The sequence below is a fragment of the Erinaceus europaeus genome, chromosome 4 (assembly GCF_950295315.1).
Source record: "Erinaceus europaeus chromosome 4, mEriEur2.1, whole genome shotgun sequence".
Lineage (NCBI taxonomy): Eukaryota > Metazoa > Chordata > Mammalia > Eulipotyphla > Erinaceidae > Erinaceus > Erinaceus europaeus.
The window spans coordinates 37422208-37444621 of NC_080165.1; the positions used below are offsets into that span (position 1 = coordinate 37422208).

Below are 22414 nucleotides of genomic sequence, written 5' to 3' on the forward strand. Positions count from 1 at the left end.
TGAATATGGGCCCCAGATCAAATTAATGGGGGTTTACAGTCAACAATATTTATACACTTTTCCCATACTTGGGAGCTACTCTCTTCCCTGATCCAGCTTCCTAGCCTTTTTCCAGCCATGACATCATCTCCCCAGACAATAACTTGGGTCCACCTGCACACCAGATGTCAGGCTCAAGCAAAAACTAATAAAGTCATGGGCCCTTTGGAATATACCTAAAGTAGACCTACTAGCTATTTCCAAAACGGAGACCACTAAATCTTCATTTGCATTATTCCAGCCTTTAGGTTCATGATTAGTCAACAATTTGTATGGCTTTTCATGTTAACTCTTTTTCAATTACCAGGTTCCAGATTCTACCATGATGCCAACCGGACTTCCCTGGACAGATGACCCCACCAATGTGTCCTGGAGCTCCACTTCCTCAGAGCCCTGCCCCAGTAGGGAAAGAGAGAAACAGGCTGGGAGTATGGATTAGCCCGTCAATGCCCATGTTCAGTGGGGAAGCAATTACAGAAGTCAGATCCTTCTAGCTTTTGCATCCCATAATGACCCTGGGTCCATACTCCCATGGGGTTAAAGAATAGGAAAGCTACCAGGGGAGGGGATGGGATACGGAGTTCTAGTGGTGGGAATTGTACCCCTCTTATCCTATGGTCTTGTCAGCATTTCCATTTTATAAATAAATAATGTTTTTTTAATTTTTAAATGTAAATGAAAAAAATTAAAAATAAAATATACAGTATGTACAAAGCACAATAAAGTCAAGCACAATAAAGACAAAAAAATCTAGACAAAAAGAAATTCATATGTCTCATGACTCCATATGAAATATCTAGAAAAATAAAGTGGATAGTGTCAGAGACTCTATTATCCATAGTGATTATTAATGAATAGGGAAAGAGAAAAGTGGATGACTACTACTTGGCAATTATGGAAAAAAGGAAATTAAAATTCCTTTTGCAGTAATTAAAAAATATTCTTGGACTCCTAGAGTGGAGCTATATTGACCTAGTAACAGAAAATTAGCTCTATCCCAAAAAACAAACATTACAACAAAATAAACTCAAACTAATTTCATCAGAATACAGAGTGGATTTCGGGCAAAAGAATATCATTATCTGAAGGCTGATATTTACCTGTAAACAGCAGGAGAAGGAGGGGGTGGAAAGAGTCAAACAGAGATGCATTATCATGGGTGCCATATTAGCAATTGCTTTAAATCCACATAGCAGACTTTAAGGGCTTGTAAAGAACCACTCAGGTGGCTCACAAAACATTCAGCACTGTTGTTTAGCGCTCTAGAAGGCAAAGGCTCCTCCTGAGAAAACTCCATAGGGAAGTTTGGAATTGAACACTGCACCCTGTAGAATCAGGGAAACTTATCAAACTCTAAAGTGCTCCACTGCCATAGAAAACCTAGTGATCAAAGTTAGACTGCCCTCAGACAGGAAAAGTGACCTTAATCTTGCAGCAGGATTCCCATTTTTCAGGAATCAGTTTAGGAAGAAAAGGAGGTCTGGAATGCCCCCACCCCACACACACCACTCTCCAGATAAGGGCTCTGTTTAAAAGCCATCAGGCATCAAAATACAACATCACTTCTTCAAAAGTCCTCCCCTCCCCCTACAATTCCCATACAAAGCGGTACCCAGCACCACAGATTGGTCAACAACAGAAACCAAAAGAGATAGGTAAAAACTAGGAAAATGCAGGTTCTGTAAAACCAAGATGAGGGCCAAAAGCTTAATTGTGTAAATGCAGAAGAGCAACCAGAGAAAGAATTCAAGAAATACACTGTTAGAAAATTTGAAGAAATGTAAAACTTTCAATTCAATATGGAGAGATGGATTAAGGTAGAAATCCGTGATCTCAAAGACTTACTTAATAGTACATGAAAAACTCGCAGAGTTGCAGGACATGAAGGACACTTTGAATGCATTCCAGTCTCAAATACAGAGTCAAGGAAGTAGATTTACCCTTGTAGAAGAGAGAACAGCAGAAATAGAAAACAGGGAACTTTTGGGAAGCATGGGCATAAACAGGCAAACAGAACAGATTCCCCAAAACAACAAATAACTACAACTATCTAGTGAAACAAACTTCATCAAATACAGCTGAGACATCCACAGAAAACACAGCAGCCTCAGTGCTGCCATCCCTCCTCCTACTATAAGATTTATCCATTATGGTTAATCTACTGTTTTCATAGTCTGAGAGCAGCAATCCTGCCTTTTGCTCAGAAGGGAACATTTTTATCATCCCTTCATTTCAAACATAACTCTGACAAGCAGCCTGGATAAAGAGCGCCTCTAGTTCTGAATTCCTGGCATATCCATCACAATAGTGGCATAGAGGAAAATACACCAAAGCATCAGGATTCAAAGTCTAGAATCAAACTGATATTTACATGAATAACTGATCTTCAACAAAAATAAATCACTGGAGTGAGAAACAATAATCTTACAAACAAATGCTAACACAATATATGAATATGATAGATGTTCATACATAAAGTCCTAGTTCAATCATCAGTCGCACATGTATCAGAGTTGTGCCCTGGCTTCTTTGCTCTCTGAAACATCTATCTCTCTTCTAAAACTTTATAAACTTTATAAAACTTTATCCCATGTGAGAAAAATAAATCTTTAAAAATGAAAAAAAAAAGTTGCTAAATTTCCTGAGTCGTCAAGGAAATGCAAATTAAAACTATAAGGAACAAGAAAGAGTTGTCACAGAACTTGAAAGTATGAGGTCCTGAGTTCCAATTCTGGCACTACTTAATTCAAATTATACTCTGGTTTCTTCTCTCCCTGCACCCCCCTCCATTAAATAAATGAATATATATATGTTTAACTACAAAGGGAAAATGCACATACATAATAGAAAGGTTAAAACTCAAAACACTTACTTTACCATACTATTGTTGGGGTGTATGTGGAAGAACTGTAACTCTCCATACACTTCTATGATGTGATGAAACAGTTTGGCAGCTTCTTAAAAAGTTAAATATACCTTCCAATGAATGAGTCACTGCACTCTCTGATATTTGGTCATAGGAAATGAAGCCTACATTCCAGCAATGATTTGATCATAAAGGTGGGCAGTTGTTTTGATATCACTATGGAACAGTAGGCTTATATTTAAAAAATTCTTATATTCACATCAATAGCCGGCATAAAGCTGACTGGCTATTTTCAACCTGAGTTTGGAGAACATGTCCTTTTTCTTATGATAAATTCTCAACTTCTACCCAGAGCCTCAATTCAGGATCTCATTTGAAAGTTTACATATCCCCTGATTTTGTTTTCCAATTTAACTCCAGACAATGTTCAAGAAAGATTCTGACCTTGCATTTACAAAGAATAGATTTCTATTTCTTTCTTTTTAATTTACTTACTATTTATTTATTCCCTTTTGTTGCCCTTGTTTTTTTGTTGTTGTTGTTGTTTTTATTGCTGTCGTCATTGTTGGATAGGACAGAGAGAAATGGAGAGAGATGGGGAAGACAGAGAGGAAGAGAGAAAGGCACCTGCAGACCTGCTTCACCGCTTGTGAAGTGACTCCCCTGCAGGTGGGTAGCTGGGGACTTGAACCAGGATCCTTAGGCTGGTCATTGCGCTTTGCGCCATCTGTGCTTAACCTGCTGCGCTACCGCCTGACTCCCAGATTTCTATTTCTTATACTTACCTGAGCTGGCTTGTTGCAGACGATACCATGAATCTCCAAGTAGCTGAAAGTTAACTCCAACTACAATTGGGAGAGGAGGAAATAAAAACATATAATGAAAACCTTTTAAACCCTATAATTCAAGGTGTGACTAGAAGTAAGAAAATGAACAAATAAAACTGCAATTCAAACTTCCTAGAAGGCTGAAACCATCTTTTAAGCTGATTCAGTTATCTGAATGCTATATGGGCAGGGAAGGGAGTGGAGCTCAGTAAAAAGCAGAAAAGAGTAGGATATAGGGAGTTAAATTCTCTTTTCCCTATTCACTACACATGAACCCTTAGAGAAATCAACTTGATTGATTTTATTTTTATTATTATTAGTAGTAGTAATAGTAGTAGTAGTATTAAGGGGATTAATGCTTTACAGTGGGTGACATGTAAATATACTTTCCTTATGTACTAGACCCCCAAAGATTTCTCCTTCTCCTCTTTCTTCTTTCCCCAGAGTCCTTTGCTTTGGTGCAATACACCATGTCCAGTTCATGCTTCACTTTGTGCTCTTCCTCTTTGTCCCTACTTTATTAAGTCCCACTAATAAGTGAGATCATATAGTATTTATCCTTCTCTTTTTGGCTTAGCTCACTCAACATTATGTCCTTATCTCACTCAACATGATGTTCATCCTATACAAAGGAGACAATTTTATCATTTTTAATAGCTGAGTAATATTCCATTGTGTATATATATACCATAATTTTTAGCCACTCTTGTGAGCTATTTTCTTTTTTTTTTTTAATTTTTTTATATTTATTTAATTTATTTTTTCCCTTTTGTTGCCCTTGTTGTTTTATTGTTGTAGTTATTATTGTTGTTGTTGTTGGATAGGACAGAGAGAAATGGAGAGAGGGAGGGGAAGACAGAGAGGAGGAGAGAAAGATAGACATCTGCAGACCTGCTTCACCGCCTGTGAAGCGACTCCCCTGCAGGTGGGGAGCCGGGATTCGAACCGGGATCCTTATGCCGGTCCTTGTGCTTTGCGCCACCTGCGCTTAGCCCGCTGCGCTACAGCCCAACTCCCGAGCTATTTTCTAATTGCTTATCTACAAGACGAGTGTGGGGATTGAGTGAAATGTATAATGTAATTAAAATGAACTTAGTAATTTAATTACATTCTCAAAATAGTAAAAATAATACAATTAGAGACTTTAAAGCTAGACTCCTTTTTTTAAATGTTTTATTTACATATTAATGAGAAAGATAGGAGGAAAGAGAGAAATAACCAGACATAAATCTAGTACATATGCTGTCATGGATTGAACTCAGGACCTAGTGCTTGAGAGTCCAATGCTTTATCCACTGCACCACCTCCTGGACCATGATAGATTCCTTTAATTATAATTGCTTTTCTGATGAGACAGATAGCTTACTGGGTAGAACACAGTTCTTAGACATGGAGGTCCCTGGGTTCTATTCTAGTCACTGTATAAGCCAGGTGGTGTGATGTTCAGATATCTCTCTCACTTTCATAAAAAAAAAATGTAGATAAATTATAAATAGAATCTCATCTCTGTCCCCTACTAGTGGAAGCTTGATCTTGGGCAAATTCCTGAATATCATCCAGAAACTAAGAATAATAATAGAACCTTATAATGGCAGAGGAGGACCTTTAGGGGTTGAATTGTTGTGTGGAAAACTGAGAGATGTTATGCATGTACAAACTATTGTATTTTATTATCAACCATAAACATTAATCACCCAATAAAGAAATTAAAAAATAATAATATAACCCATATCACAGTTTTACTACCTTTATTTAAGGAACAAATCTTATTTACTAAAGCAATAGTCAGTATATGAAGCTATCATCACCTATTCAGAAAAAAATTTCAAATTTCTTGCTACCTTTTGGCCCATATACTATAAAATTGGTAACATCTTTGTGTTACCATAGAAAAAACAAAAAAAGTAATTATTATGCTTAATTCATAATAGATCAATGAAACTTTTAATTTTATAGAATGGTGTGAAGAATATCTCATAAAACTGTTCTTTTAAAAAAAATGAAACTTTTTTTATAGGTAAATGTGGACTATGTGGAGAATGGCTGAGATGGTTACATTCCTTGTAATGCACTCTTGAGAATTATGAAGTCTATTTTCTGCACGTCAAAGACTTAAAAAATAAAAGTCTGCCATTCCTGGACCATGCTCCAGGTGAGGGACAAAAATGACTAGAATCTATAAATCTCAAGGATATGGAAAGCAAATGTCTGTCCATGGGGGGGGGGGGGGGGAGATATTTCTGATGTTAAGAACAGAAGGGAAAACACAAAGCAGAACTTGGACTGGAATTGATGTATTGCACCAAAGACTCTGGGACCTCAGGTCCTCGACCATGTTGGCAGAGGACCTAGAGGGGTTTGGATTGTTATATGGAAAACTGAGAAATGTTATACATGTACAAACTACTGTATTTTACTGTCCACTATAAATCATTAATCCGCCCAGTAAGGAGGGGGAAAAAGAAAACTCTGGACATGTTAGCTTAGATAATAAGTCTACATATTTGAGGACTAAGTTTTAGAGTGAATGTGTATGTACTGAAAGGAGAAAACTCTTTAACACTTACCTTGGTGGGGATTCGTGCTGTTACAAGGAAGGCCCGGCATGATGTGAGTACCTGGAAGACAGAAGAAATAGTATCAGTAGAAGGACAAAAATGTGGGACTGGTGGGCATTACTGCTACTTTAAAGATTCTGAAGCCTTAGTATCACACTATTGTTCTTAAGAATACATAAGCTGCTTTAACAAAGTGAGCAAGATGGTAAAAGCCAGATGTGTTTGCTCTTATGTCAAAAATAGAGAATTGAAATATGACTAACGTTGTGAGAACTATGGTTGTAATGAGGGGCTGAGAGGTTCAGTGTAGAACTAAACCCCTGTAACCTTACAACCTTATAAACTATTATTGAATCACTAATAAAAATGTTAACAATAACAAAAATAGAATATGTATTATGCCAGGGCAGCCCAAGAAATGATGGCACTGTGAATAAGACATTTGGATTTTAAGGTACGGGGTTCCGGCTGAAGTCACTAGTATCACAAGTGTTTTTTTCTTTTTCTCTTTAATGAATATATAGGCTGCGGTAGCCTCTTTTCCTGGAGATTACTTTTACTCTAGAGTCACTGCAATTCTATACTGAACAAATCATCTACAAAATACCAAGCTGAGTAGTCAGTCAGCAGCTTCTAAATAAACAGATTACTTCAGTTGAGTATGCAAGACGAGTTTCTTGCATGTAGATATATTATACATAGTCACAAGCCTCACTATGCCAACTGTAAACTTAAGTAAAACTCAAGTTCTTAACCTGAACTTTCCAGGCTATAACTGCCATACATATACGTCTAGTGATATTCACTTATCAATTTTCTGTCTACTACCTGATAACATTTGCATATCTATCTGCATCAAGTCAGGCTTTTCTTCTAAGAAGTCATCCCTAATTTTGCTCTCGGCTGTCTTTCTTAGTTATAGAAAGAACATATATTTAAGTTTAAATTTCAGTGCTAAGCTATGACAATAAATGTATATATGCAAACATCCATATTATATATGAACCTGTCATCTATATAACCACCCCCCATCTCATTGCCTAAAGCAGGAGACCTGGTGAATGCAAATGAACTAAAGTCATTTGAATTGTTAACACCAGGTGAACTATCTTGCCAGGCCTTGGATTTTCACTTTTTTAAAAAAGATTTATTTTTTTTGTATTTATATTTATTATTGATTCCCTTTTGTTGCCCTTGTTGTTTTATTGTTGTAGTTATTATTGATGTCATTGTTGTTGGATAGGACAGAGAGAAATGGAGAGAGGAAGGGAAGACAGAGTGAAGGAGAGAAAGACAAGCACGTGCAGACCCACAGGTGGGGAGCTGGGGGCTTGAACCGGGATCCTTAAGCTGGTACTTGCGCTTTGCACCACCTGCACTTAACCCACTGCGCTAACAGACTCCTGGATTTTCACTTTTATGACAAAAAAAAAAAGACAAAATAATAACAGCATCTATCACTGGCTTTGCAGCAGCAGTTCTACAAGCAATACACACCCTGAACTCCAAGAGTGGCATGGTCAAACTCACAACCAGTCATTACCAGTTGTACAAAAAATAAAAAGCCAAACATGGAGCCAAATGCTGTGCTCCCAGAAAGACCTATTAGTATGTATAGGGTATCAGCAACCCTTCCCTGCACAAATTCACAATCTACCAAATTCATTTTTACTTCAACTAGTGAATTATACTTTATACAAAGGAAGCTGTGAGGTAGGAGTGAAGATGGGGAGTTGAGGAGGGGACTGTGATCTCCCAGACAGCAATAAAGCAAATACACTTCACATAACACTAATGAATTCTTCATCTTTTCACGGGATAATCTCTTTTTTTCCCCCCATACAAACTTGTCAGTTACATCATGATTTCATTCTTCTGTAAGTAACAAATCAAAGTTTACTATAACTACAAGAAAAAGGATGGGTAAGTATAAGCAAAAAAACAGATTCTATCAACTGTTCGATTCAACCAACACTTGTTATGATTTTAGTCCTTGTACCACAGGATTTCCCGAGCCCTCTACTTGAATTTAACACGCACACACGCACGCACGCACGTGCATCTGCAAACAGATGCAAGGCTTCCAAGCAATGTTCCCTTCTAGGGTGACAAGAAGAAGAGAAGAAAAAAAAAAAAGATACTGACACCCTGGATCAGGATCACAAGCATGATCCCAAGGAAAATAGATTTCCCATTGTCAGTATTTCCCTCTTAACATTTTTTACAGATATATCCCTCCACCAGAAGTACTTGTATGTTAAAAGTTCCATCTTTCCAAGAATGTAAAGCCTCTGCATAGAAGTTAAATAATGATCAAATCATAAAATTCACATTCCAGAGAGGACTCTGATTAAAGATCTGAAACCCCCTTAGTTTATAATCTGGAATTTTATCCAGATTACTTTATCAGAGAATTTTATCAACTCACAGCTACTTCATGTCCAACCTGGAATTAGAAGCTACAGCACCTTACCCACTCAGTCTATAATCTTCCACTCCTTCTCAGATTAGCAATAAACTTCAATGCCAAAAACCCCACAGAGAATGGCCTCTTAAGCATTCAGAAAATTCCACTGAGCCTCTGTGGATATTCCTTAAAGGAGAAATGGTCCTCTAACATCCAGGCTTATTTTGCAAGCACAGCAGTAATCATAGCCAGCTACTTCTTAACATTACCTGCTTTAATGCTCACAGCACTTTCTGGGGAAGACACTATTAATCCCCATTTTGATGAGAAGTAGAAACTAAGGAACATACAAATTATATAAACTGTCCCAGCTGTCCTAAAGCAGGTAGCACAGCTAGGATTTAAAACCCAGATTGGTGCTCTGGAGATTGTGCACTCAATTATTTCCTTGACTTGAAACTTCTCCTTGCCATGAAACAGTGTCCTCAATTATCTGCATACATGACACAACTTTAATACACATGACAGAACTTTAAAAACTGAAAAAAGGCATGCAAGTGAAAATGATAAGACAGATAGATAGGATGGAAGATGATGACTACCATAATAAAAGGATTAGTCCCTGCTGGTCTGCCTATCCGTCCACCTGTGCCTCTCTCTGATCATTTATTATCTCTTTGTGTCTGTTTTGTTATTTCTCCACAATTCAATGTGTATCCTTCTAACATAGTCTTTCCTCTCCTGCTACCCAATTTTCTTTGCCCCTGACTCTCTTCTGTTTGACACAAGCCCATGTTCACCCATCTTATTCTCTGTTTTTTCCTCTAACACCTTCCCTCTCCTATCTCTTCAAGTTACCTTTAAATTCCGACAGTTTTCTCTACATTAGACACTTCAGTGCTGGTATATTATTTATGCCAATTACAGAAGCATATTTAATTTGTAACATGAAATTCAGTCAAAGAAGCTTGAACAAAACATAAAAGTGACAAGACACTCTTCCACATTACTATACAGAATATTCCATCAGTAATTAAGTGATCATGAAGTCTCCTGTATGAATCTAGTTAATAAGTCTTTAAACTCTATCACGTGACAGATTACAGTAATTGCATACACAAGGCAAAGGCTAGACATTCTTTCCTTTTACAAGTGTGACACTTTGTGGAATAATGGCTTCCACAAGAAGGTGAAGCATCACCTGACTTCTGCCTGTCTTCTCTTGACCGGTCCTAAGATGAACAATTACCACAGGGAATTTCTGTTAGTTATAAGAATTTTAACTGGGTCTGTATATATTTTTTAAAAAAAGGAATCAATACCTTGACTATATATATACACACACACATGAGGTTCTAACAATCACTACTTCACATTGGCAACTACACAATACACAATCCATGCCCCTGTGTGTCAACTCCCCTTCTTCTAAATATTTTAAAAATATTATAAGTACATAGTGTCCTTCAGGAAGTTGAACAGAGGCTGGTGAGACCAGGCTTTGAAGGAAACAGCTTTGTGCTGGCAACGCCATTTCTGGTGATTAGCTAGGGCCTCCAGAGGCACAAGGCTATTCTTAGAGCTTGTGGAAGGGAAAGGAGTGGATTGAGTAGAAATTTCCAAGGTTGACTTGGCTTTTGCCAAGACCATGTCTACTGTATTAAAAAATCACAAATGCGGGGCTTGGGCGGTGGAACAGTGGGTTGAGCGCATGTGGCGCAAAGTGCAGGGACCAGCATAAGCATCCCGGTTCGAGCCCCCGGCTCCCCACCTGCAGGGGAGTCGCTTCACAGGTGGTGAAGCAGGTCTGCAGGTGTCTGTCTTTCTCTCCCCCTCTCTGTCTTCCCCTCCTCTCTCCATTTCTCTCTGTCCTATCCAAGAATGAACAACATCAACAATGGCAATAATAATAACCACCATGAGGCTACAACAAGGGCAACAAAGTGGGGAAAAATAGCCTCCAGGAGTGGTGGATTCACGGTGCAAGCACCGAGCCCAGCAATAACCCTAGAGGGGAAAAAAAAAATCACAAATGCTACTGTTCCTAAAATTGTGCCTTTGGGTCTATAACACAAGTTGAATATATATAACTAGTACTACATTAATGCTGTGAATTCTAATGAACTTAGTTGTCCACTTTCTCTATATGACTCCAGAACTATCCTAGGAGTTGTAACCTTAAGAGTTCTTAATGTACACATAAATAATGGCTTCTATTGGTTGAATGGGAATTTGCTAGGAATAGCAAGGAGCATGCTTGAAGGATAGTGAAATTTTCAGGTGAGTGCAAATAGTATAATGGTTATGCAAAGAGACTCATGCCTGAGGCTCCAAAGTCCCAGATTTAATCCCCCACACCACCATAATCCAGAGCTGAGCAATGCTCTGGTAAATTAAAAAAAAAAAAAAAAAAAAAAGCCAAATCTTCCAACTTGCCCAGAAAACTTTCAGCTTAACTCTAAAAGGCCTGTATCCTAGGAATCAAAATTGTTCACTAGCCTACTTCCTTGGCTTTTGAAATGAGTAATTAAAATGCTGACTCTGCCATGTCCCAGCAATTTAACCCTTTTAAGAGTTAACTTTGTGGTCCAAGAGGTGGCATAGTGATAAAGCTTTGGACTCTCAACCATGAGGTCCCGAGTTCGATCCCTGGCAGCACATGTGCCAGAGCAATGTCTGGTTCTTTCTCCCCCTATCTTTCTCATAAATAAATAAAATTTTTAAAAAAGAGTTAACTTTTCCATGCCACAGTTTATTTATCTGTAAAAAAAAGAAGAATATTCTACTGCAATACTAATACTGTTAATATGAGTAAGATATAAATGTAGAAAAATTCCTCATTCAGCACCTAGGAAGTCTTGACCAAACACTGCTTATATGTCAGTATGATTGATATACTACAAATTACATCTTAGATTCCAGTGGTAAGAATAAGTCAAAAAACCCCACTGGATTTTTATGTGCTGGGGACACATAAAAATCCAGACAGCATAGCGGTTACAAGACTTTTCATAGCTGAGGCATCAAAGGTCCCAAATTCATTCCCCAGCACCATCATAAACCTGAACTGAGCAAACAAACAAATAAATACCTATTGGATTTTGATAGTTTGTCAACTAAACACATTCTGAGTTATCTCACAGGCTGAAACTCTTACTTCAATAGATATTTTTTATCTTAAAGGAGAATTTTTTTGCAATGTTAAAGGGAGGTGGGGTAGGGGATGGGTAGGAAGAAAGAGAGAAGAGACCAGAGAAAGCAATATATGCTTAGCTAAAGAAACTTAATCACAAAGGGCAAGCTAAAACTTCCCTTCTAATTCCTCCCAGAAGGCCTGTACTTCCATAAGGGGTTTAACATGCAAGCCACATTTACAACCTCTATAATGAATTTCCTTCCCCATTCATTGAAATGCAAACAGCAGCCTGGTTTCCTCAGAGGCTTCTCTGTTCAACTTTTAACTTCAAATTTTCATGTGGAAACATTTATAAAGAAGGGAAGGAAAAAAAAAAAAAAAAGCCCTCCATCCTGCCAAGATTCACAGCCTCACAGAGAAGCCTAAATTTTCATATAGAGATATATATAATGAGGTTGGCTAAGCAGCCCTCTCACTGCACACTTATTAAAGCCTGAAATAAATGTTTCACTTCCTTGAATAACTTCGTTGCCTAAAGCCTACCACTGTGCACGCAATCCATAAATGCACGACCCCTAAGTCTACATTCTCTCATGAAGATTACCAGGAGAGTTTTTTTCTTTAAAGTTGGGCTAACAAATGCTCTTAGACACCCCTCCCCCATGTGCTCTCTAATTTGCAGGCAAACTAAATGATGGATGCCATTTAATACTTGTCCCTTCATGCAAACTACCAGCTCCAAGTGCACTGCAGGCAAGACCTCATTAATCCAAGACACAGAATATAACCCTGCCTCCTGCTTCTTCCTGCCTTAAAGGCAAGGCTATATTATAACCACTGAGGAAAGTTATGAGTAATAGATACAAAAGAGCTTATGCAAGGTCACCCAGCAAGTTGAAGAAGAAAATGTCTTTCCTGGCTCTGAATCTCATAACATCCCAGTGTACACAGCTATGCTGACCATCCTAGTCACCCATTAAGGCAGAATGATAGTTCATTCAAAAGAGATATAACATCATATGTCATGTTAATGCATTTTCTAGTCCCAAATTCATTGTAAAATTGCAACTCACAGACCTCCAACATAGCTGTTCAACTACCATTAATAGGTGGCAAAGCTGTACCATCTTTTGTAGGTATGAAAGTGACAGCCTTTGGGCCAAGTTCAGTCTTCACCACTTGTTCTTATCAATAAAGTTTTGCTGGGACATAGTTATATCAGTTTGTATGAGGCATGATGTCTGGCTGCCTTTATACCACAAAAGCAGGGCTGAGTAGATGCAACAAAAAGATTCTAAAGCTCCATAAAGTCTAAAATATTTACTACCTTATAGTAGATATGAAAATATGTACTACGAGAAATGATCCCAACCCCTGGCCAAGTGGTTTAAAGAATAGACCCTGGGGTCCGGCAATCTGGGCTTCAGTCATGGCTTCATTATTTTCTCTCTGACTTGGGGCATCCCTGTAGTTCTGCTTCTTCTTCAGTAAAATGGGAACAAAAATTGTAACTACACTTCATGGAGTCATGAAGGTTAAATCAGTTATCTACAAAGTGCTCAGAAGAGAGCTGACATTAAAAGTGCTATGCAGTACTTGCCATTATTATTTACAGTTCAATATTATAATAAAATTACTAATAATCCTGGGTCCATACTCTTAGAAGGATAAAGAATAGGAAAGCTTTCAAGGGAGGGGATAGGATATGGAACTCTGGTAGTGGGAATTGTACTCCTCTTATCCTATGGTCTTGTTGATATTTTTACTTTATAAATATTTTTTTAAGAAAACACAACTAACTGGGGGCTGAGTGCTGACACACCTGGTTGAGCACACATATTACAGTGCACAAGGACCCAGGTTCAAGCCCCCGGTCCCCACCTGCAGGGGAATGCTTTGTAAGTGGTGAAGCAGTGTTGCAGGTATCTCTCTGTCTCTCTCCCTCTCTGTCACCACCTTTCCTCTCGATTTCTGGCTGTCTCTATCCAGTAAGTAAAATAAAAATAAAAAAATTTTTTTAAAAGAATTTAAAAAATACAGCTAACTACAATGTTACACTAAAAAGAGAGCTACTCAAATATAGCTCAAATTTAAACTCAAACTCCAAATAATTTACAATTTCTCTGAAGTGATATACTCAAACTTAAAATAAGGTAATTATACTTTATCTCCCTGTAGTCTAGATTGATGACTTAGGTCCACAGTGAGGTTCTCCCAGTTCTAAGACTCCGTTGTTTGGGCTGATAGGAATGGTGAGTTCCCAGTAGATATTTTTATGAAGGCAGTTAATTCCTTCTTGGGTTCCTGCTCCCTAGAACAGATGCTTTCTCCATGGGGGGTGGGGGGAGGAGGCCACTGGAGTTCATTTTTTTCCTCAGATGTCTAAATTCAGGGGTAGTCTTTGTAATCTACTGCCTGTGCATATCCATTTCTTTTCGCCTGCTTGTATATGGTGTTATGCAGAAATGCAATATTTAGTACAGCTTGTCAAACACAATAATGTCATTCTTTCTGCTGTTCCACTATTACAAGTTCTTTGGTATTATCCAAGCATGGGAGGGGGTGGGGAACAGTATCTAATTTTTCCTCTCAGATGACCATCCAGCTACTTCAAACTAGCATAAGTTCTTCTTAATGTTATTGCATATTAGATTTTTCTTTTTCTTTTCTTCTTTTTTGCTTCAAAGTATTGTTCAGTTCGGTTATGATGGTGTCAGATAATAAACCTGGAGCCCCAAAGCTTCAGGGCATGGAAGTGTGTCCCATAAGGGGTTTAGTTACTGCTCCAGCCCTGAATAACATTATCTTTTCAAAACTCCAGCTGAAACACAATTCTAGAGTCAGCTACTTTGATTTGACTATAACCACACATTTTTAAAGTACAATGCTGGCATGACTGTAATTCCTAGAATGGTGTCTGTTCTGGCCACCCCTGAGAAGCAAATGAACCCTTCTCAAAATTCAATCCCCTGTCCTAGTTTAGCATTCAACACACGCTGGCACAGCATCACATGAAAGGAAAAGACATGTGACAGTTATGGCTTGTTGACAAAGAGCATGGGTTGCAGAGGCAGAGAAACTGGCTATGAACTCCCACTAGAATATTCATAGCAAACTGTGACCTTGAACAAATTACTTAGCTTTTTTGTATCTCAGAAGACTCGTATCAAAAACTTAAGAGACATGATATCACCTAATGAGAGAACATACGTGAAGTACTTGCAAGACCTGGCACCAAAAGAAATCTAACAGACACATATCATTACACATTGTGTAATGATAATAATTACTAACACTGGCTACATCATAGAGTTGCAGAAAGTCAATCTACCTGGTCTACTCGAATTCAATCACAGCAATGCTTCCCCAACTTACATATCACTAGTCAGCTTATTGTTTCCTAACCTTACTTCCTCTTCTCTAGCCAAGGACTCACAAATGGCATTCCTTATTCACCTCTTTTGTCAAGTCAGCATTTTTGTCAAATGAAAAAAAGCAAACACTTCATGCTCTCAAAGGAAATTAACGAGATATCCTTCTACTCTGCAGAAGACTAGTTGCCAAACAGTAGCGGTGACTTAGATCTAATTGTGTTACATAAGTGATCAGAACCCAATTAAATTCAAAGAGAGAGAAATAAGGAGAGGAGAGAAAAGGGAGAGTTGGAGAGATTACATTGATAAAATCAGACATGCATACAACTTTCAAACTGAGTGCTATAGACCATAGGTGATCAGATCAAGTCAGCAGATTTTAACAAGTATCTTAATAAAATTAGGCCCAAATGAAAAGCAAATCTAGTGCACTGCAAGTAGAAGTAATACAGACTAGTCCACAAAAGTTTTATTCCACAGATATGAGTGTGTACAGTGTATACATGTGTGCATTTGTATGTGCATACACATATGGAGCGGGTGTTTCTCAAATCAATTTAAAAAAGTTTTCCTCTGGGTGCAGATTACAAAAGTTTTATAGATTGGTCTATGGTGTCATCTGTACTTGCAAGCACAATCCACCATAAGGCCAATAAAGAGACTGAGACAGCATGGTGTATAAGAACATGAATTTTAGAATTATATAAACCTCAGGAGAAATGTCAGCTTTGCTATTCTGAGAGCTGAGAGGTATTAAATCCTCAGGCCCCATATCCTTATCCCAAAGTTATTCCTGTGAAAGAATTCAAGATAACCTACCAAACACTGAGCCTATAGTAAATACTAATAGAACAACAACAACAACAACAACAAAAACTCATTGTAACTGCTCGCATACAGATAAAGTTAGCTCTGAAGGTGATCCGTAAGTATTAAAAACCTGAGACCTGAAGAACATGTGCAAACTTGCTAGTTAGAGTCAAGTCCAGAAGTAGAAGACGATTTCCATTCTTGTATGGTGAGATAGTGAAACCTAATATATATATATATATGATGGATTCTTAACTCAGATCAATTTGAATTTGCTTTCCAACTGATTCAGTTATCAATGACACACTCTTATTTTTCATGGCTATGAAAAATGGTCAAAATGCAGCCTCTGAAGTGAAGGTCTGAAGATTGCATGGGATAACTAGTATGACTCTCTTAAACACTCAATTTTATTCACAGACGATGCTAACACCTGGCACAAAATCTCTTATATGCCACCTCTAGTCACTGGAGACCAGTAATGAAGCCATTCACAAAAGGACTAGAGGTGTACTAGAGGATAGTAGAAGTTACTACCCCAGTTTGAATTCTGACTCCACCACTACAAGCATGAATGAATGAGGAAAGGCCTATTTATGCCTCACTTTCCTCAATTGTACTTTAAGTGATCACAGTACTACAACATTGGGTATTGCCTTAGGAATTACACAGTATAATTAATATATACCAAGTCTCAGAGCAGTGTTGCCAAGTGTCAGTAGTACTGTCATTTATCTTGAGACAGTCAATGATCAGGTGGCCTTCTCACTCTTTTTCCTTAAAAAGTTTTTATTGGGGAGTCGGGCAATAGCACAGTGGGTTAAGTGCACGTGGTGCTAAGCACAAGGACCGGCATAAGGATCCCGGTTCCAGCTCAATGCTCCCCACCTGTAGAGGAGTCGCTTCACAGGCGGTGAAGCAGGTCTGCAGGTGTCTATCTTTCTCTCCCCCTCTGTCTTTCCTCCCCTCTCGATTTCTCTCTGTCCTATCCAACAACAATGACATCAATAACAACAACAATAATAACTACAACAATAAAAAAAAACAAGGGGGACAAAAGGGAATAAATAAATAATTTTTTTAAAGTTTTTGTTGAGGGACATATGGGTGGTTGCTGGCAAATTGTGCAGATGCAGTCACATCTGCCATGTTGTCCCCTCAGGCTACTGCTAGTTCCCACAAGAGTTGGGACATTCTCGAAGTACCTGTTTCAGCCATGTTGTGCCCTCAGGGCATTCATTGTCTATTTGGAGTGCTTTGGTCACTCCTCCCCCTTCCCATTCTCACGAGAGCTATTATCCTATCCTAGAGTGCTATGGTTACTCCTCCCCCTTCCCATTCTCGCGAAAGCTGCTCCTATAAAAGCCCTTCTTCTTCCGCACCTCGCTCTCTTACCAGCGCTTCACTTCAGTGTTCAGACGCAGGAAAGGTTACTGCGTGAGGCGGCCATTTTTGCTACCTCCACGTGGCCCAACCTGCTTCTCTAGCACCCAACTCTGAGGTGCCAGCGCAAATAAAGATTTGTGTTCCCTCTTCGCTCCGGACCTCCTCTCTTCTCCGTGGCCCGCACAACAACATTTGGTATGATACTGCAGTGGTTTTAGGTATACATAATTCCAAATTTATATGCAATGCAAAACTTATAAGACAACAATAAGGTAACATGATATTTGTCTAATTTATCTCTGCCTTTGATTTTATTTTGCAATATTTTTGACCTCTTGGTCCTCTTGATCATATCCAGGGTTATGTTATGTATAACTTAAATCTGTTCCTTGTATAGAATTTCCAATTTAGGCATGTCATTCTCTACAAAATTCTAATTTCTCCTCAAAGTGGATTGGCTGGCATCCCTTGGGAGCTTTTAGAAATGCATGCTCCCATGCTGCACCCCAGACCTGCTGCATCAGAACCTGCACTTTTAATAGGATCCCCAGTGGTTTATACACAGGTTACAGCTAGAGAAGCACTTACATCTTGTTCCCTCAAGCAGCTCTCTACTGCACTGTTTCTTGCCCTTCACACACACACACACACACACACACACACACACACACACACACACACACACACACTCCAAACCTCCACAACAAAATGACTTGTCACATTTGTCCTCTTCTCCCTCTTCCTCCTCATTAAATCTGGAGATAGGTGTCCATGGCTTCCTTTTCACCTAGGCTATAGATTTCATTCTGGTCACTTTGGAGGAACCCTAACTTACTAACAGATATCTAAATATTATCTGAATAGAGAGAGAGGAAGAGAGAGAGAGAGATATACCAAAATCTACAGCCAGATTCTGGATTCTACATATTTCATGTGGCTATTTCTAACTTAAAAAAAAAAAAAAAAAAGATCTGCCTGCACTTCGTGTCATTTATTTTTCCTGTCTGAAATTCACTCCTTTTCTCTTTCAAAATTGCCTTCTGTCCTCACAGCCTCATGAAAATTGTTCCTGCTGAAGTCCCAATCACCTCTTTGTTGCTACGTCCTATGTGGTTTTCAGCATTTTCTAACAAGATTGCAACTGGCATTGGTTCCAGCTAAATTGCTGGGTTGTCAGAGAAGTCATGGCACAGAAAAATACATCATGGGGGGTTGGGCGGTGGCGCAGTGGATTAAGCGCATGTGGCGCAAAGCCCAGGGACCTGTGTAAGGATCCCGGTTCCAGCCCCTGGCTCCCCACCTGCAGGGGCGTCGCTTCACTGGCGGTGAAGCAGGTCTGCAGGTGTCTATCTTTTTCTCCCCCTCTCTGTCTTCCCCTCCTCTCTCCATTTCTCTCTGTCATATCCAACTGCGAACGACATCAGCAATGGCAACAATAAGAACCACAATGAGGCTGCAACAACAAAGGCAACAAAAAGGGGGGAAAATGGCCTCCAGGAGCGGTGGATTCATGGTGCAGGCACCGAGCCCAGCAATAACCCTGGAGGGGGGGAAAAAAAGAAAGAAAAGAAAAGTACATCATGACTTTTCCACCAGTCCAGTGTTTCTCTCTTGAGCACTGGCCCAGTTCTTTGTATTTGGTATTTTCTTCCACATGTTTTTCACTCACTTCTCTGGTCATTCTTCATTAATTACATGGTTTTTCTCCCATCCCCTGCTAACACCATCATTTCCCATGATTTCTGTAGGTCACAGACTGACTTCCAAGTTTATGCATAGCCCAGACCTCTCTTGGATCATCAAATAAAGTAATTTAAATCCTCTTGGACAACTCTCTATTCCTTAAACTTAATAATATTGTCTGCAACTAAACTCTTGCTCTTTCTTCCAGAATCTTCTCTAAGAGTTTGCTCTCAATGATAAATATGATGATCTGCGTAGCATTAAACCCTTCACTTTCCAATTTATCTAATGCAGTTCAAACAATGCTATTTTAATTTTTTTCATTATTATCTTTATTTATTTATCGGATAGAGACAGCCAGAAATCGAGAGGAAGGGGGTGAGAGGGAGAGAGACAGAGAGACACTGCTTCACCAATAATGAAGCTTTCTCTCTGAAGGTGGCAACTGGGGGCTCCAAGCTAGGTCCTTACACACTGGAATGTGCACTCAACTAGGTGTGCCACCACCTGGCCTCCAAACAACTCTTTAAATTCATTCATTTCTCTCCATCGTCACTACCATGACTTCATTCCAGCACCATCATCTTTGTCCTGCACCATTCACACTAGCCTCCTGATAGATTTCCTCTTGTCTCACCAAAACAACTGTCTGCATAGAATTCTGAACATGTTTTTTTTAATTTTTTTCTTTTAAAGAAAATATGGGTTCTATTGACAAGAAGCAACTTAAAAACTGGTAATCAAGTCTGGCCAACATAGGCTATAGGGCAAACTTTGAAAAAGTGGGAGATGTTATAGTTTTATGTGAGTAGAGTTAGGATGCTATGACAGTCTAAATGCATCTGGGGATTTTGCAGGAAAAGAGCTGCATATTTATGGGGAGGGGTTGGTAAGTGTGCACAGCTGAAGAACATACAATGAGCACCATAAACACGTTACATGCATTAAAAAAGATTAACATGGCATGTTTTTATCATGGTAATGAAATGGTTGTCTATGGATTAAGGAAGGATTTGGTATGCAGTAGTCCTGTGTTAGCCAGTTCTATTAATTAGGAGTTTGGAGTTCTAGTCAGTAGAAAGGTATTTGAAGGACTCTATTTGGATCCTGAAAGAGTTAAAACAATGTCATAATGCAGGTCCTCTCAGGTAGAGGTTACCATATTGTGCAAACAGTACGCATCTAACCAGTATGCTTTTTCCTCTTAATTCTAAAAGTGTTCCTCTCTATTCTGACGGAAAGGGAGTAGAAAATTTATGTGATCGACTGCATTCCCCTCAGATCAGAACCTCTCCTGCAGGATGATGACCAGGATCATACTCCTGGTTAACTAGTTAGGTTACATTTGGGCTTAAAGATCATCCTTCTTTTATGTCTAAGCCAGAGTGATGTGAAAGTCTGTTCTGCACCCATGCAGTCCCTCAGTGGATTCCTGTCAGTGAAAACCCAAGCATATTTTTTTCTTTTTTTATCTTAAAGTCAACTCACATGACTGTACTCTCAAGTGCATGACCAATTCTGTGAACTGGAATAAATGACTACCCCCCCATAGATAAACATATGTTTCAGTAAGGAGGGTTTTTTTTTATTTATTTCAAAAATTTATTTATTTATTCCCTTTTGTTGCCCTTGTTTTATTGTTGTTGTTGTTGTTGATGTCATTGTTGTTGGATAGTACAGAGAGAAATGGAGAGAGATGGGGAAGGCAGAGAGGGAGAGAGAAAAGACAGATAGATACCTGCAGACCTGCTTCACTGCTTGTGAAGTGACTCCCCTGCAGGTGGGAAGCCAGGAGCTCTAACAGGGATCCTTAAGCCAGTCCTTGTGCTTCACTCCATGTGCACTTAACCCAATATGCTACCGCCCGACTCCCTCAAGCATTTTTTTTAATCACATCTCTGCTTAAGCTTTGCACTGTTGCTTGACTACACTGATCCCTGCCTTCATCTGCAGTCTCACTTGACTCCCTCCCCATTACACCTCTCATCGTGCTGTCATAATGTCCCAGTCATAGTGGCCTTCTGATGGTGATCCCATACAGACAGCACTGGTTATGGGCTCTGCTTCAAATGCTCTATTTCTTTACCTTCACCTGGTTCAATCCCACTCATCCTTAAGATCCCAACTTAAGAAACTTCCTAAAAAGAAGTCTTAACTATAGCAGACATCCCAATTAAGGGCATCATAGATACTCATAGCATTTATTCAATTCCTTGCCTGTCATAATTTTAATGATTGATGAAATTACCTACTCATTATCTATTCCAGGCACTAGAGAGCAGGGCCTACCTCTACCTTACTTTTTTTCCAGCATAGGGCCCAAAATGGTACTCAAATTGAGTAAATAATTCAACAAGTTTACTGCTCCTCACCTCCTTCCTAACTGTGAAATCTTTTCTAAGTATAATATTCAGTTTCACCTGTTATTTCCTGTTATCTATTATATAATTGACACATTCTTCCTACTGAACATCTTATAAGGAAAGTACCCAAAAATCTGTTGCTTGTAGCTCACCTTGACTCACTTCAAGCAGGTCTACTAGTTCATTCTCAAGTCATTTATCAAAGCAAATAGAAACAGAACAAGAAACAGAAAAGTGTAGAAGTACCAAGGGCTGACAGTCCTTCCTTTTGCCTACTGTGTTCAAAGAAGTTTTTCACACACTAATTCACTACAGAGAGATGGGGATCAAGCTCCCACTGGCTGGGAATGTCATTTTTAGCAATAGGGACAGGAAATACCAAATCTACCATAATGAATGGTTTCAGATATCTTTGGTCTTTCTAGTCTACCCTTGATTGTGCCAACAGGGCAACAGAGTTAAATCCACAGAACTAAACAATCTATCATGGGTAGGTTGGAGTACTCGTGAAAGAAATTCCTACAAAGAAATTATTTTAGTGACAATCAATAGTTGAAATATAAGGAAACCAATTTTAAAACAAAGGCATAAAGAAAGGGCATGGTAAAGAAAAAAAAATAATGTTAAAAACAGCATATTTATTGTTGACTGTAAACCCCATCGATTTGATGTGATCTGGGGCCCATATTCAGCTTAGGAGCCTATATGACCTCTGCATCCCTCTAGATCTGAGCTCACATTCTGTGGTCATGAGTAGGGACATTCCATGCTGCCACAGTATCGACCCATCTTCCTCAGGGGTAGCATAGAGTATGTTGTCCATCCTCCTTTCAGAGGATGGAACAGTCTCTACCATTGTTGATCCAAGTTGAGGGCAAGGTCCTATGGGGACCCACAAAGGGATCTATTTTGTTGTTCCTGATAGAGATGACTGGTAACAATGGAGAGGGGGATTTATTTGAGGT

The 22414-nt window shown here is 38.9% G+C and overlaps 1 protein-coding gene across 6 annotated transcripts in view; it reads right to left on the bottom strand.

Annotated features, from left to right (window-relative positions):
- CARMIL1 (capping protein regulator and myosin 1 linker 1) overlaps positions 1 to 22414 on the bottom strand; it is a 332859-nt gene that overhangs the window by 188551 nt on the left and 121894 nt on the right. For all 6 annotated transcript variants that reach the window (XM_060189278.1, XM_060189277.1, XM_016189509.2 and 3 more), the window contains exons 3-4: positions 6300 to 6350; positions 3691 to 3750 (exon numbers count right to left, since the gene is read on the bottom strand). In XM_060189278.1, coding sequence (XP_060045261.1) covers positions 3691 to 3750; positions 6300 to 6350 — 111 coding nt within the window. The remainder of the gene's footprint in view (positions 1 to 3690; positions 3751 to 6299; positions 6351 to 22414) is intronic.